Below are 17,687 nucleotides of genomic sequence, written 5' to 3' on the forward strand. Positions count from 1 at the left end.
CTGTTGTGTTAGGAACTATTCTCTGTCTTTTGTGTAGAGTCTCATTAAGTATTACAGTGGTTTTCTCTGAGAAAGTTACTATTTTCATTCCCATTTTATTGTTGAGGAAATTGAGATACAAAAAGGCTAAGCAACATCTAGGAAGTGACAGAGCGGAAAGAGGATTCCAGCCCAAGTTGAATGGAATCCAAGGGCTATGCTCTTTCTGTTCAAATAGGCTGCTCTTTCACTCATACAGTGAGTAAGGAGGGGTAATAAATAGTATACTTTCTTCAAAGGAAAATGCAATGTTTGTTTTGAAGGCAGAGTAATAGCAGACTGTTCAGTGTTTGCAATGACATGAATTGCTGAGGTGGCTGTAGACAGTGCACTACAATTTCCTAAAAAGTCTTCTCACTCCCGTAGAACTGCCCTCCATTTGGCCTCTGCCAATGGGAATTCAGAAATAGTAAAACTCTTGCTGTACAGAAGATGTGAACTTCATGCCTTTGACAGCAAAAAGAGGACAGCTCTAATAAAGGTATGCAGTAGCCGACTGTATCGGCACGAGATGGATTTGATTTCAATATGTAGAATAAAGATGAGTTTTCTCATTTAAATATAGCTAGTTGGTGAAACCTGTGGAATATTTCTTTTGAGTTCCTAGGATTTATGATTTGTTTTTGGTCTAATACTGACAGGCCGTACAGTGCCAAGAAGATGAATGTGTGTTAACGTTGCTAGAACATGGCACTGACCCAGACCTTCCGGATGTGTATGGCAATACCGCGCTACACTATGCGGTCTACAATGAAGACAAATTACTGGCCAAAGCACTGCTTTTATACGGTGCTGATATTGAAGCAAAAAACAAGGTATAGATCTATCCATTTTATTTTCAAAATACTGAAATGCCATAGTTTTAACACCGACCTCCTGTGTAAGGGTTAGTTTTCTGTATTTGGAAGCTCAAGCGTACCTGAATGAAATATTTTGAAATGACTTAATTGTCTAAGATTTTATTTTAAATATTGTTAAATTTAAAGAAGAATTAGAGGGTACAGCTTTTTAAAAAATGTACTTGTGGTAAATTTCTTTTTTTGAAAACACTGACATTGTAAAAGGTAATACTTATTGCTTTTTCCAATTTTTCTTTCCCAGGTTTTTTGTTTGTTTGTTTATTTGTTTATTTTTCCTAATGACTGTAAAATAGTAAAATTTGCCCTGGAAATAAGTTTTACATTAAAACTCCAAGAAAACAAAAACATGTTTCAGTGAATAGAAATCCTGCTGCTTTGGCAAATTTCTAAGAAAAGTAATCGATATGAAGTGATGTATCTTGAGTGGCAAGGCTTAGGGTAGCTCTGATTGCTCATGAGGGAGAAATGGAAAGGGGAGAAAAGAGCAATCAGAAATATCAAAGCTAGTTTGGAAATTAGGTAATGGAGGGGAAAGACCATGAAACGGTTGTGTGTGTGTGTGTGTGTGTGTGTGTGTGTGTGTGTGTGTGTGGTGGTATTCATTCGTTTCTTTTGTATGGTGAGACAGAGTTCTCTTCAGTTTTAGAGAATGAGTTTTCAGTTTGGGAGAGGGAGTTAGTTATAAATTGCCTGGAGATCAATGTTAGGAGGCCTCTGAGGAACCAGATTGGCAGTGAATAGGTGGTAATGTAGTGGGAAACCCTTGAGCAGAGGGAGTAACAGGTACTTAACTGACTCATGATCCTCTTCTGGTAGAAATAGCCAACTAGAGTCTCAATTCTGCTTTCTAATCTAGAATGTCTTGATGGGAAGGTGGGAGAAAAGGAGCTTATAAATAACAAGATCAAGTTGGATTTTGAGTTTACTAGACCCTGTTCTTCTCTTACCTGGGAAAATTATGTGGTGTTTTCAGCAAATGAATCTCTCTCCTACTCTTTTCTCTTTTTGGCCAAATCCTCAAATGATAAAGGGAATTGGTCATGTGGCTAAGAAAGGACACCGAAGTAATTATCTATTGCACTAGTTTTCAGCTAGAATTGTGCATCTCAGTAACCTGAGGAAAAATTTTAAATAATCTACAAGTCTAGGCTCTCCCCTGAAGATTTTCATAAAGTAAGTCTAATAAATCCTGGACATGTATGTTTCAAAAGGTTTCCTTGAAGCCAGGCATGGTGGTGAATGGCTGTAGTCTCAGCTGCTGGGGAGGCTGAGGGGGAAAATTGCTTGAGCTCAGGAGTTTGAGTCTAGCCTGGGCAACATAATGAGACCTTTCTCTAAACAATGATGACAAATTCCTCAAAATCTGGATACACTCCTGCTGAGGAATCACTGAATAAATAAGTGTAATATATAAATTCTTACATCTCAGAAACTTAAGATCTCTAGAATAGTTGCCGTTGGAGTTGGATATGTGCTAATTCCTTTATATCTTTCATTTCTCATAATACTAGTTTGACTTTTTTCGGGGGTGGGAGACAAGGTCTCTGCCAGGCTGGAGTGCAGTAGTGTGATCACAGCTCTCTGCAGCCTTGACCTCCCCAAGCTCAGGTGGTCCTTCAACCTCAGTTTTAGTATTTTTTTTTTTTTTTTTCTGAAGTAGAGATGAGTTTTTTGCCATGTTGCCCAGGCCAGTCTTGAACTCCTGGGCTCAAGTGATTCACCTGCTTCAGGCTTTCAAAATGCTAGGATTACAGGTGTGTGCCACCATTGCTGGCCTAATCTGACTTTTATCTCTGTGGTTGGGATGTTAAAATGAATATTATTGGCAGTATCAATCAGCTTACGGAATAATACCTTCTCCTAACATCAGTTATTCACTGCCATTCAGAAGGTCTTTAGAAATTTGCAGTGAGTAGTCTTCAATAAGTAGAGGATGGTCCTCTCAGGATTTTGTGTCTCTTTGTTACCATTCAAGTGCTTAGCTCAGTAAGTTGTTAGTAAGATCAGAGTTTTCTCAGTTAGAATTGTAGCAAGTTCTAAACTTCTTTGATCAATTGAAGCTTTATTATAGACTATCCAGTATCTCTCTAAATGGTATTGGGAAAACTGGCTAGTAGTGTGCAGAAAGCAGAAACTGGACCCCTTCCTGACACCTTACACTAAAATTAATTCCAGATGGATTAACAATCTAAACATAAGTCTTAACACCATAAACACCCTAGAAGAAAACCTAGGCAAAACCATTCAGGACATAGGCGTAGGCAAGGACTTCATGGCTGAAACACCAAAAGCAATGGCAACAAAAGCCAAAATAGACAAATGGAATCTAATTAAACTCCAGAGCTTCTGTACAGCAAAGGAAACAATCATTAGAGTGAACTGGCAACCAACAGAATGGGAAAAATATTTTGCAATCTGCCCATTTGACAAAAGACTAAATATCCAGAATGTGCGAAGAAATAAAACAGATTTATAAGAAAACAAACAAACCCAATCAAAAGTGGTCAAAGGATATGAACAGACACTTTACAAAAGAAGACATATATGAGCCCACCAAACATATTAAAAAATGCTCATCAGCACTGGTCATTAGAGAAATGCAAATCAAAACCACATTGAGATACCATCTCACACCAGTTAGAATGGTGATCTTTAAAAAACCTGGAGACAACAGATGCTGGATAGGATGTAGAGAAATAGGAACATTTTTGCACTGTTGGTGGGATTGCAAATTAGTTCAACCATTGTGGAAAACAGTGTGGCAATTTCTCAAGGACCTAGAAATAGAAATTCCATTTGACCCAGCAATCTCATTACTGGGTATATACCCAAAGAATTATAAATTGCTCTATTATAAAGACAAATGCACACATATGATCATTGTGGCACTGTTTACAATAGCAAAGACCTGGAACCAACCCAAATGTCCATCAATTATAGACTGGATAAACAAAATGTGGCACATATACACCGTGGAATACTATGCAGCCATAAAAAATGATGAGTTCATGTCCTTCGTAGGGACATGGATGACTCTGGAAACCATCATTTTAGCAAACAGACACAAGAACAGGAAACCAAACACCACATATTATCACTCAAAGGTGGGTGTTGAACAATGAGAACACATGGACACAGGGAGGGGAGCATCAGAGACTGTGGTCGGTTGAGGGGGTCTAGGAGAGGAACAGCAGGGGCATGGGGAGGGGAGGGAGGGATAATGAGGGGAGAAATACAAGATAGAGGAGATAGGGGGATGAAGGCAGCAAACCACCTTGCCATGTTTGTAACTATGCAACAATCCTGCATGATTTGCACATGCACCCCAGAACCTAAAGTACAATAAATAATAAAAAATAAAACGTTTGTAGAGCATTTGCTTAATCAGGATGGCAGTTTTAAACACTGAAAACCATGGAGTTATTGAGACTACATATAGGGATTCTGTAAATTTGGTTTCACTAGTTCTGTGAACTGATTATTTATTTAGTTACCAATCTGGAAAACTTAAATACAAATTGATTTTAAATGAATACATGTTGGAAAAATTGTTGAAATGGGCAGTATGAGACTTAGTAGCAATATTTATTGCACATTGGAGCTTGATCTTTTGGTAAAACATGAAACTAAAGAAATATTTTACAAATTCTTGCTTTATATCCAACAATTTGTCTTAGAGTTTGAGAATATAGAGCTAAAAGATACAGCTCTTTGTTTAGATGGAAAAAATATTATCATCCAATAATACCATGCCAAACGCTGGCATAGAAGCAAAGATTCCTGGAACCAGTAAGTGTTTAAAGTGAGTTTTTGAGATGATCAGAGTTAATGTGTTGAGGCAGAAGAGAGGTGTCTCCAAGGGAAAGAGCAGTGTGTGAGAAAGCACCGAAGAGTAAGAAGGAAGTGACTATAATTTGTTTACTTTCTATGAGTGTAAGTTTATAGGATCTTATATAGTTTCCAGTTCAGTTGAGAAGTACATAATTTTTTGAATCAAATATCATTTTTGCTTTTATTGTTTTACAGTGTGGCCTCACGCCACTTTCACTTGCTGTATATGGACAAAAAGAGAAAATGATGAAATTTTTAATCAAGAAAAAAGCTAATGTAAATGCAATTGATAAATTTGGAAGGTATAGTTATTTTTTTTAATCTCTGTGTTGTAGAATGATAGCAGTCACTCAAGTCATAAACATTTATAAGATTAACTTATTGCAACATAGTGATCAGGATCAACAAATCAGTTAAGTAGAAAAACAATTAGACTGGGCAACATAAAGAACAGTTTTAGTGGGATTCCTCTTACTACACTGACTGATGTTATTATGTGACATTTTTGGTTATATGATTTATGTTAGCTAAATGGATTTCATATTTGTCTCATGAAGTGTGAACTTTAACTTTTAGTTTACTTATGACTTAGTATTGAACTTAACTCTTTCTAGTAGTTTTTAATCTCTATGTCTTATATGTTTTCCACTAATACACTTTATTAAACATAAATAGGAGTTGATAATCATTTTGTCTTTTGAATAACTCTGTGATAAGTTGCTTTCTTTGAAGAATATTAATGTTAGCTTATGCCTCCAAGACAATTAATTGCTATTCCCACATACTGTAAGTTCATCAGCTTTTGTTTTAATTCCAGTGTATTTTGATGTTTTGATTATTTATTTATTTGTTTGTTTGTTTGTTTCTTTATTTTTGAGACAGAGTCTCGCTCTGTCACCAGGCACCAGGCTGGAGTGCAGTGGTACCATCTCTGCTCACTGCAAACTCCACCTCCCAGGTTCAAGCAATTTTCCTGAATCGGCCTCCTGAGTACCTGAGATTATAAGCACGCTTCACCATGCCCAGCTAATTGTTGTATTTCTTAGTAGAGACTGGGTTTCACCGTGTTGGTCAGGATGGTCTCAATTTCTTTACCTTGTGATCCGCCTGCCTTGGCCTCCCAGAGTGCTGGGATTACAGGTGTGAGCCACTGTGTCTGGCCTTATTTTTAATTGGTATGGAGAGAGGAAGTAGAGATAGTTTTAAGTGGGTACACTGTTCCTTTAATGAAGGCAAGGTGTAGGTGGGTGATAAGAGAAAAGAGCTAGGCTTCGGATTCACACAAGACTGGGTTTAATTCCTAGCTTTCTTACTTGATAGGTGTGTGACCTTGGCAATGTTATTTACCACCAAATGTGTTGTCATATATGAAAAGGAGGAGAATATCTCCTTCAAAATTGCCTGTGCATAAGTAAGAAAGATGTGTGTGTGCGGCATTTAATTCAGTGCCCAGCACATGCTTATTGGCATCATTAACTGAAACTATTATGACTACTGTTTTCACCATTCTTATTAATATTACTGCTTTCAGCATGCAGATAGCTCTTATGTGACCCCACAGCTGATTTTCTGTTACTGTATATCAGTCTCGGGAAGCGGGAAGGAAATCTTTACTTAAATCTTTGTTCACTTCAGATAAATGGCCCTAGCATAGTTTCTTGCCCATCAAAGGCCTTTAAATTAGCAGCTTCTACTATTTAACACCCACTGAGATAAGAGGTTTTCTTTTTGTCCCTTCCTTTTAACTTTGGTGGTATTTTACAGAGATTAACACTTGAGCACCCAAGATGCTTATGTCTTTTAGTGCATGCAAATGTTTAATTCTGCATTGACAGGCAAGATACTAAATGGGTAAAGTATGCCAGATTAGCTTACAACTTTATTACAGTTAGGGAAAAATTACCTCTCTGTCATTTTAGGACTGTGCTTATACTTGCCGTATGTTGTGGATCAGCAAGTATGGTTGGCCTTCTACTTGATCAAGATATTGATGCATTTTGTCAAGATAAATCTGGAAAAACTGCCAGGGATTATGCTGTGTCTAGTCAACATAATATGTAAGTGTTTACATGAAAAGTCTAGTTAACACTAAATTAAGGCTTAAAATAATTACAACAACTGTATCTTATATATCAAGTGAGATGTAGTAGTTTGGTTTGGGTAGTTTTAAAGTGGCAATGAGTTAGTCCCCTGCATCAGCTAGAAATCAAGCAAAAGGTAGACTGGTTAGAAGTACCAGTGTGTGCAGGATTCTTTATCTCAGGACTTGTAAGACCTTTATGTTTACAGATTCCAACATTGTTCATTTCATCCAAGTATAACACCTATGAATGAGATAAAAAATAGTGTCACATCTTTCTTTTTTTTTTTTTTTTTTTTTTTTTTTTGATGAGTTATTTGGGTCTTGAAATGTCCAGTTTATCAGAAAGTCATTTACTGTCTTCTGAAGACTATCTCTTCCATACTCTTTGAATTTTTCAAGAACCAAAGGGATTTACTAAATCCAAGGAAGACAATCCCTTTTATCAAATCAGAAGGACTAGAAACAAAGGGCACTCCAATCATTCTGTTGTTTCTGTTGATTCTGTTGCATTTTTGCCCCTGAAACTGGTCCTGCTGCCTGGTAATGGTTGATCTTTGACACCAAGATGCCCTTACTGATTCAGATCCCTCAGGTCTTCATGGTGATTCATACAAAGATGTTGAAGTTACAGCGTTTTTTAAATTCACATACCTATGCTTATATGCTCAGCCATTATTCCCAAAGCACCAGCACCATTCTCTGGCAATGTGACTTTATCCACACACAAAATGAGCTAATTGACCATCTCCCCCATATTCAGCCTAGACTTAGCGGAGACCTTCATGGTAAGAGATCCTTTCAGGCCTTTGTTGGTCTTTTCTGTAGCAGATATTCATTGGGCTTGTTCTAAATGGTCAGAGAGGTTGAAATAATGTGGCAGGAAGAGATGAGTGTTTCTTTCTTCTTTGCTACCAGTTCTGTACCCTCATGCACCTTTATATCCTGTATAATACCTGAGGCAGTAGAAAATCCCATATTTACCTTCCCAGAAGCGGCGGACTCCCAGTTGTGATTGGCCCCTTGACTGAGCTGTTTTAAATAATAATGAAAATTGCCCAAGCTACTTGCAACTCTACCTCAATATTTAAAAATATTTTCAAATTCTACCTCACAGGAAGCCATTGAAGAGAATTCTCAGAATCTCAAGTAGGTTAGTTGGACTTAACAGAGCCATACCTTGTCCATGTCTCATCACTGAATGTAGGGAATCCATGAGCCCTGCACATTGGGTGCCAGAACATAGGGATCCATAAGCCCCACACGTTGGGTGCCAGAATATAGGGCTCCATGAGCCCCACATTGGGCACCAGAATGTAGGGAGCCACCCCTACATCACCTGTGGGTACCCTGAGTTTGGTGGCAACAAAGGAATGAGAAAAAGAAAGATTAAGAGAGATGATGGGACCAGAGGGCCATCACTTATTACTTTGGAGGTGACAGTGAAGGCCCTGAGCTCTGACCATCCACTCTATTTATTGGTTACAATCACTTTGATCTACAGGGTAGGGGTGGAGTAATGGTGTGGAGAGGATGATGGTGGAGTGAACCAGTGAGCCAGAACTGAATCAGTGAACGGGAAGTGGTGTGTCAATCTAAGGATTGATAACAGTGGCAGTTTGGGGGTTTCACAAAAGAAGAACATGTGGTTATCTTTAGCTTGTTATCTAAGTACAGCTGATGGAACACAGACCTTACAAGGAGCCCACAAGTCTGGCTACATCATAGTTCTACGAAGAGTTTTTATAGCCTTGAGCACAATGTTTATGGTAACAGAGCCAAGGTCACCCTGCACTGGAACATGAGGCATGAAGAGGCCTTCCTCCTCAGAGGCCTCCTGCGGCCTTCCGCAGTGTATTATTCCCTGCTTATATGTTACTCATAACCAATTTATGTAGGTACTCTGCAAGTTCTTTCTAATCACGTGTAAAAGTAGAACTTTCTGTTTGCTTCAGCAGTACCCATTCTCAAATTGAAACAATAAAGAGAAAAATAGCATGGCTTCCTGCATAAGGAGGCCACACAGATTTTTGAAGCATTCCATATTTTGCACAGTCAGTGGAAGGTCATTTGACTGTTTGCTGACTAGCTATAATGCAACAGAGTGATTCAAAGCAAAATGGGTGTCACCAAAATATTGAAGTTGTTATTTGTACTGCAAAAATAGTCATGTAAGGTGGTCTATGAGATAACACTGGAACTGAATAATGTGTGTGGTGTTGTGTGCAAAATATGTTGTTAGTATGTATCTTGCAACTTCTTCATGGAACCTAAAAATAAATGAAAGTAGGGTTTTGGTCTCTCATGTCAGCTGGAGATGAACATGGATATAAAGCATCATCCTGACAAACATCTGCTGTTTGAGAGTTTGAGTCTATAGGGAAGGATCATTGGTCCCAGCCAGGTCTTAACATCCATTGGTTTTTCTGTCCTTAGTGTGATTGATAGACTCCATAATAGTGGACAATCATGTCATCTACTTTAAGGAGTTATTTATCAATAAATTTAGTTACAAACTGTGAAATAGTTGAGATGCCCTGAACTATGAGCCACAAAGAGTAGGACAACTAATAAGCAAAATTAGGACTTAATAACATTTCCTGAAAACAGCAACCTTTTCATATTGGAACGTATGCACAAAATACAGATTGGGTTTTATTTGAAATTCAAACATGATTTCAGTCATAAAATTTAGGAACAGATTATTCCATTGCTTTAATATTTCTGTGAGCTTTTAAAAAATGTTATCTTGTTAAATCTTTATAACAATCTAGTGAAATAAGACAGCAAAGTTCTTATTTTGTAGAAGATGACATTGAGCCCAAGAGGAGCAACTTGTCCAAGAACAAATAGCTGTTCATTATGCAGCTAGGACTTATGCAGAGTTGGTACACATTATGTCAGACTAATGCGAGTTAACTTACTGGGTCATAGTGCCCTTGATTTCTGACTATTTCACTTTACTCTTTTTCTTGTTTATGATAAGTTTGTAGAATGTACACATAGGTGGATGGAATAATATTGTTAAGTTCTGATATTCTGATATTGTTTGAATTACTCTAAGCATTTCACATTTGGTAAGTATTTTTTTATCTCAGTATTAAAAGTCTTTTTATTTATTACATTTTTACACACAGAATTTGCCAATTACTTTCGGACTACAAAGAAAAACAGAAATCAAAAAAGTTTTCTGAAAACAGCAATCCAGGTAAGACTTCTGATAGTGAGTTACTTTAAGTCACCAGGCTTTTTGGCACCAGGGACCGGTTTTGTGGAAGACAGTTATTCCATGGACTAGGGAAAGGTTGAGGTGGTTTCAGGATTATTCAATCACATTACATTTATTTTGCTACATTATACTATTAATAGATTGTAATATATAATGAAATAATTAGCAACTTACCATAATGTAGAATCAGTGGGAGCTCTGAGCTTCTTTTCCTACAAATAGATGGTCTGATCTTGGGACAAAGGGCGACAGTGACAGATCATATGACATTAGATTCTCGTAAGCAGCACATGATCTAGATTCCTCATGTGGGCAGTTCACAACAAGGTTCATGCTTCAGTGAGGATCTAATGCTGTCCCTGATCTAACAGGAGGCAGAGCTCAGGCAGTAAGATGAGCCAGGGGTGTGGCTGTAAATACAAATGACACTTCCTTGGTTTGCCTCCTGCTCACTTCCTCCTGTGTAGTGAGGTTCTTAATAGACCATGGACTGGTGCCAATCTGTGAGGCACTGGTCAGGAAACCTATGCTTGTACCAGCAAGGTCTCACTATTGCTGACTTCACTCCTCCTAATTTGAAATGAAAAGAGATATATTTACTTTGTTGGAACAAGATGTGTTCTTCTATCTGTGGGTTAATTGTCATGATAACAGTAATTTTGTTAGAACAAGATGCTCGGCTACCATTCATCAAAAGATTGTCATAATAAATATACAAATTGCCCAACTCTAGGCTCAGCAGATGATAATAAAAGTAGAAAATGTTTCACAATAACAAAAATGCTAGTATGCTACCTGGATGTGGACACCTAATACATTGTACAATCCAGATTGTATAAGGACACCTTTAATTTAGCCATCTATTTATCAGAGAGCTTTTGATAACAAGGAGACAAAGATGAAATTGATGTAATTTTGATCTTTAAGGTGCTCATAACACAATTGTCTCTATTTCATTTCTGTGCTTTTTCAACAGAATTGACAAAAAAACCATTTTTATTTATGTTTTAACTTGTCCGCTTAACAAATAACTATGAAATGTTTTTTAGATACATTTTTTTCTAATGCTACAGAACACAAATAAAAATACAAACAGAGAGGAGCTCATTATTATGATTATCATTTTTTATTATTTTGCTACTTTAATCAGGGCTTGCTGTGTGCTGGATGCCCACTGGAAACTTATAATTATGATTATTTATTATATTGATTATGTGCCAGACATAACTGATGAGGAATGAAAGCTTTTTGAATAAAGGTAGGTAGGATTGAAGGTAAGCATGCAGACTGAGTAGAATGTTTCAAGGTAAAGAAGCAGAAGAATGATGATTGACAGAAGGAAGATGTAACAAGATTGTGTGTCTGCCGGAAGGAACTTCTAACACGATTCCCTCTGGGAGGAAGAGCAGCAAGTGCAGAAGACAAGATGCTTGAGTGAGCTTTGCAGGGTTTGTGAGCAGTTCACTTTTGCTAGTACCAAAAGTGTGAGATATGAGAGGTTGGGAGTGAGGTGAATACTCAGCTAAGGCAAGTTTATAATAGACTTTTTAATACTATAGAAACGAGTAGGTGTTCAGCCTTGGTCATCATGGTGGAACCCCATCTCTACTAAAAATACAAAAATTAGCCGAGTGTGGTAGCCAGTATGTGTAATCACAGCTAATTGGGAGACTGAGGCACAAGAATCACTTGAACCTGGGAGCTAGAGGTTGCAGTGAGCTGTTGTGCCACTGCACACCAGCCTAGGCAAAAGGGTAAGACTTTATCTCCATAAATAAAGGAATGAATGAATGAATGAATGAATGAATGAAATGAATAGCTCTTATCTGGTGGGCCATGGGCATTTTACCAGTAGAATGCTTTGGACTGCACATACTAGATGAGCAGTGGCTAAAACAGTAGGAATCAGAGTTGTTTGGGTTGTTCAGTGATATCCCAGGATCCCACTTGTCCCTCTTTCAGCTGTGTTGTTGGCAGTGTTTTATTATGTCTCCTTTCATAGTTGGCTAATCCGCAACAGCTCCAAACATCTTGTTCTCACAACACAACATCGCAAGGGCTGCTTTTCTTCACTGTGTCTTTTAAATGGGTAGAAAACTTAGAAGCATGCAAGGGGCTTCCTGTAACATTTCATTGGATGGGTCAAACCACATGCACATCCCAAAACCAGGCACTGGGAAAGCAGATACTTGATTAGCTTAGAATACTCATTTCTCTTTCTGAAGCTGAGGAGGGGAATTGGGATAATAAACATCCCAATAGACTTGTGTTTCTTAGGCAAGAAAGAATAAGGAAAGGCTATTGGTAGGGAGCTAGCAGTGTTTGCTGCAGAGGCTCATTGGAGAAATTTGAGTCAGGGAGTCACAAGATTAAATTTGAGTATTAAGGCATTCTGGTTATGGTGTAAAAGTGGTTAGCAAACTTTTCTTGTAAAGGATGAGGTGGGAAATATTTTAGACTATGTGGTCTCTGTTGTGTCTAGTTAACCCTGCTGTTGTAGTGTGAAAACCACCACGGATAACATGTAAGCAAATAGGCATGACTGAGATCCAAGAAAACTTTATTTACAAAGCCATAAGGCAGACTGGATTTGGCCTGTGGCCTGTAGTTTGCTGACCCCTCATAAAGGATTGATGGAAGGTAACCATGTAAAGAAACCAGGAGACAAAGGAAGCTTTTGCAGTAGTAGTCAGCTATAGTTTCCTTGTCACACATCCTTGAACTAGTGTCAATGTAGTGAGAGGTTTTCACCCATGCATGGTGAAAAAAAAGAAACTTAGGAATCTTAGTTTCTCATTTAAAAATGTTGGCCTTTTTTGTGGTATTATGTCTTTTTCATTTGTTTTGCTTAAGTTTTTTTTATGTAAGAAATAACATTAATAGTTGGCCATTTTTATTTAAATAAAAGCCATTTTCTAAATGTTTATGTCCCAAATGGCAGTGGGACTATAAAGCAGAGACAGAAGAGAGGTATAGTTAATATGATTTAGTGATAATCGAATAAGAAAAGTTTGGGGGATAGAGAGAAAGCTCAGATGATGCACTGGTTTCCAGATTGTACCCTAGCATTTAACCTGGACATGCGGAAGGAATAGGAAATTTTCTGGTGAATACAGAAGAGTAAACAGTAGCAGGAATGACTGATTTTTTTCTATGCATATTTAATGGAATATTCATACAGGGTATTTTGAGTAGGTATTTGGATAATCAGCATTTATAACTTGCATCCTACTAGTTTGACTCTTAATAATAAGAATTGTCAAAGATCCAAAGTTGATGATAATTGTCAAAGATCCAAAGTTGATGATAAATGTCCATGTGTATCATCATCAATGACTGAAAGTCAGCATCCAGAGAATTGGGACAGATGAACTTAATAGATAAAGATGAATGTCGGAGTTGTGTTTCTCTTAGGGACTGACACTCTATTACCTGTGGGACTCACAGCTGCCAGGAAAGAAAGAGAGCAAGAAGCCTATTAAAGAAGCCAGCAGATTCAGTCCTGGAGTGCCCTGCTTGGCTTCATGTCTTAGTTCTGACTTGTAACAAATTATTTTCTGTAAAATGTGCTTTGTGTTTTTCCCCTCTTGCAGCATGTGAACAAACAGAATCCCTTTAGTAGGGCATTTTTGTATTCTTTCTTGAAACAAAGCAACATGTAAATAACAAAAAGAAGAAAGTAAGAGAAAGAGTATTTTTTGTATAGGCTAGCATTTAACATAAACTTGGGAGTGAGTACCAGGATTATACTTAGAATTTAGGGACGGGATGGGAAAACTAGTTAGAAATCTATATTTAATATAAACATTTCAGTACATTGGGTAAAACTTTTATGAAAATACATCAAAGGATCTTTGATTCACTAAACCAGGAGCTGGCCAGCTTTTTCTGCAAAGACTCAGTTAGTAAATATTTTTGGCTTTGTGGGCTATATACATTTATTTTTTTGAGACAGGGTCTCACTCTGTCTCCCAGGCTGGAGTGCAATTGCTTGATCATGGCTGACTGCAGTCTTGACTTTCTGGGCTCTAGTGATCCTCCCATCTCAGCCTCTCTACTAGCTGGGACCACAGGTGTGCAACATCACAGCCAGCTAATGGACTCTACGGACTATAAAGTGAATAAGCATGGCTGTGCTCCAAAATACTTTACTTAGAAAAACAGGCAGTGGGCTGGATTTGGCCCACAAGTGCTAATTTGCTGATCCTTGTGCTAAAAGGAAGGTGCTGCTAATGCAGTGAATCTGATTGGTAAAAGTGCTCTGCATGTGTGGCATTCTTCTTCCTTTGAAATAAGGATATATTTAAGTAGTCACCTCACCACATTTTTCAACAGTAACTTCATATAATTTTTAACATTTCATTTATAAAATATGATTTTTTTCTGCTTTTCTTCTATTTTATTCCTGTTAATAGCATTCAGTATTTTTCTGTGATTATTACTTTGTATATTTGATGAGTATCAACTATCCTAGAATTGGATGATTTTTATCAAGCAAGAAATACTCTCTTTGAAACTTTTAGTATTCCTTGGTCTTTATGTGTAAGCATGAATATGATAACCAGCTTTTGTAATTTAGAAATGTTCAAGGGGTCTTTTAGTTCTATAATTTTAAGAATTTAATACCTCAGTCTAGGATTTTTTAACACTATAAGTGTATAATTTTTATAACCTTTAAAATATATCATTGCTATATAAAATTTGAAAACTACTGTTTCTTGCCTATCACATTTCCATGACTGACTCCCAATTATGATCTCTTTCAAAGAACTATCTACACTCATGAACTCAGATTTTCTTTCCATTCAGTCTTGATCTCATGCCAGTAAGTCTTCAAATTCAACGCTTCTCAAGGTTATTGTTCTCAAGGTTATCACTTAACGTTTGTCTGTAATAAATCTAGGGATTTTTTCTAACACCTCATTTTATGTAATCTGGCAGCAATATTAAACCAAATGGAGGGCATCTCCTCCCTAATAGCATCTTCAATTAGCCCGCTGAAGGACCTCACTCCCTCAGGCCTCTTGCCTTTCTAGTCCTTTTGTCATGGTCTGTTTACTTGCTTCTCAACTTTCTCCTTTTGCACATTGTTGTTTCCTAGGGCTCAGTCCTCAATCTTTTCTCGTTACTTTTTTTTCTTTTTTTGAAATGGAGTCTTGCTCTGTCACCTAGGCTGGAGTTCAGTGGTGCAGTCTTGGCTCATTACAACCTCCGCCTCCTGGGTTCAAGTGATTCTTCTGCCCCAGCCTTCTGAGTAGCTGGGATTACAGGTGCATGCCAGCATGCCAAGCTAATTTTTGTATTTTTAGTAGGGACAGGGTTTCCCCATGTTGGCCAGGCTGGTATCAACCTCCTGAATTCAGGTGATCTGCCTGCCTTGGTCTCACAAAGTGTTGGGATTTCAGCCACTAGCCACCGTGCCCGGCCCCTCGTGACTTTTTCTATTTTTTTTTATTCTTTATTTTATTTTAGGTGCATATTATATCTGGCATTTCTTCCCATGTTAGCCCTTCCCACCTTCCCCCCTCCACTGTCTCTCCCCTACCCCTCCCAACTGCCCCCAGTGTGTGATGTTCCTCTCCCTGAGTCCATGTGTTCTTGTTGTTCAACACCCACCTATGAGTGAGAACATACGGTGTTTGCCTTTCTGTTCTTGTGTCAGTTTGTTGAGATGTTGTTTTCCAGATTCATCCAAGTCTCTACCAAGGACACGAACTCATCATTTTTTATGAGTGTGTAGTATTCCATGGTGTATATGTACCATATTTTCTTTGTCCAGTCTATCATTGGTGGGCATTTGGGTTGGTTCCAGGTCTTTGCTATTGTACACAGGCTGCTATCAACATATGTGTGCATGTGTCTTTATAGTAGAACAATTTATAGTTCTTTGGGTATATACCCAATAGTGGGATTGCTTGGTCAAATGGAATTTCTATTCCTAGATCCTTGAGAAATTTCCACACTGTCTTCCACAATGGCTGAATTATTTTACACTCCCACCAACTGTGTAAGAGTATTCCTATTTCTCCACATCGTTTCCAGCATCTGTTGTCTCCGATTTTTTAAAGATCAACATTCTAACTGGCATGAGATGATATCTCAGTGTGGTTTTGATTTGCATTTCTCTAATGACCAGTGATGATGAGCATTTTTTCATGTGTTTGTTGGCCTCAAATATGTCCTCTTTTGAAAAGTGTCTGTTCATATCCTTCTCCCACTTTGAATGGGGTTGTTTTTTTCTTGTATATCTGTTTTAGGTCTTTGTTGATTCTGGATATTAGCCCTTTGTCAGATGGGTAGATTGCAAACATTTTTTCCCATTCTCTTGATTGCTGATTCATGCAATGCTGGTTTCTTCTGCTGTACAGAAGCTCTGGAGTTTAATAAGATCCCATTTGTCTATCCTGGATTTTATTGCCATTGCTTTTGGTGTTTTAGTCATGAAATCCTTGCCTATGCCTATGTCCAGGATGGTTTTGCCTGTTTTCTTCTAGTGTTTTTATCATGTGAGGTTTTATGTTTAAATCTTTGATCCTTCTTGAGTTAGTTTTAGTGTAAGGTGACAAATAGGGGTCCAGTTTCTGCTTTCTGCACATTGCTAGCCAGTTTTCCCAACACCACTTATTAAACATGGAGTCCTTTCCCCGTTGTTGTTTTTGCCAGGTTTGTCAAAGACCGGATGGTTCTAGATGTGTGGTGCTTTAGATGTGTGTTCCGGGGTCTTTGTTCTGTTCCATTGGTTTATGTCTCTGTTTTGGTACCAGTGGCATGCTGTTTTGATTACTGTAGCCTCTATATAGTTTGAAGTCTGGCAGTGTGATGCCTCCAGCTTTGTTCTTTTTTCTCAGGATTGTTTTAGCTATGTGGGGTCTCTTGTGATTCCATATAAAGTTTAAAGTGTTTTTTTTCCAGTTATGTGAAGAAGGTCATTGGAAGCTTGATGGGGATAGCAGTGAATCTGTAGGTTACTTTGGGCAGTATGACCATTTTGACCTATTGATTCTTCCTAACCGTGAGCATGGAATGTTTCTCCATCTGTTTGTCTCCTCTCTTATTTCGTTTGTTGTTCTCCTTGAAGAGGTCCTTTACATCCTTTATTAGTTATATTCCTAGGTATTTTATTCTCTTTGTAGTAATTGTGAATGGGAGTTCCTTCTTGATTTGGCTCTCTGTTTGCCTGTGATTGGTATATACGAATGCTTGTGATTTCTGCATATTATTTTGTATTCTGAGATTTTGTGGAAGTTGCTTATCAGTTTGAGAAGATTTTGGGCAGAGACGATGGGGACTTTTAGATATACAATCATGTCATCTACAAATAGAGACAGTTTGACTTCTTTCTTTCCTAATTGATTACACTTCATTTCTTTTTCTTGGTTGATTGCTTTGACTAGAACTTCCAATACTATGCTGAATAAGAGTGGTAAGAGAGGGCATCCTTGTCTAGTGCCTGATTTCAAAGGGAATTCTTCCAGCTTTTGCCCGTTCAGTATGATATTGGCTGTAGGTTTGTCATATATAGCTTTTATCATTTTGTGATACATTCTATCAATACCTAGTTTATTGAGAGTTTTGTTTTGTTTTGTTTTAAACATGAAGAGCTGTTGAATTTTGTCAAAGGCCTTCTCTGCATCTATTGAGAAAATTA

At 37.8% G+C, this 17,687-nt stretch overlaps 1 protein-coding gene, 1 long non-coding RNA gene and 1 other non-coding gene across 4 annotated transcripts in view; all 3 read left to right on the forward strand.

The window, feature by feature from the left end:
• LOC141583197 (uncharacterized) overlaps positions 1-17,687 on the forward strand; it is a 776,849-nt gene that overhangs the window by 587,753 nt on the left and 171,409 nt on the right. The window lies entirely within an intron of this gene.
• LOC141583209 (putative POTE ankyrin domain family member M) overlaps positions 1-17,687 on the forward strand; it is a 67,522-nt gene that overhangs the window by 4,814 nt on the left and 45,021 nt on the right. The window contains exons 2-6 of the mRNA XM_074392531.1: positions 406-520; positions 681-854; positions 4,926-5,032; positions 6,650-6,787; positions 9,948-10,018. Of these exons, the coding sequence (XP_074248632.1) occupies positions 406-520; positions 681-854; positions 4,926-5,032; positions 6,650-6,787; positions 9,948-10,018 (605 nt within the window). The remainder of the gene's footprint in view (positions 1-405; positions 521-680; positions 855-4,925; positions 5,033-6,649; positions 6,788-9,947; positions 10,019-17,687) is intronic.
• LOC141583241 (U6 spliceosomal RNA) lies at positions 8,755-8,860 on the forward strand. The gene has a single exon (XR_012515932.1). It is a non-coding gene; the product is annotated as a U6 spliceosomal RNA (small nuclear RNA).

Source organism: Saimiri boliviensis (assembly GCF_048565385.1).
Source record: "Saimiri boliviensis isolate mSaiBol1 chromosome 19 unlocalized genomic scaffold, mSaiBol1.pri SUPER_19_unloc_1, whole genome shotgun sequence".
In the NCBI taxonomy this organism is placed as follows: Eukaryota; Metazoa; Chordata; class Mammalia; order Primates; family Cebidae; genus Saimiri; species Saimiri boliviensis.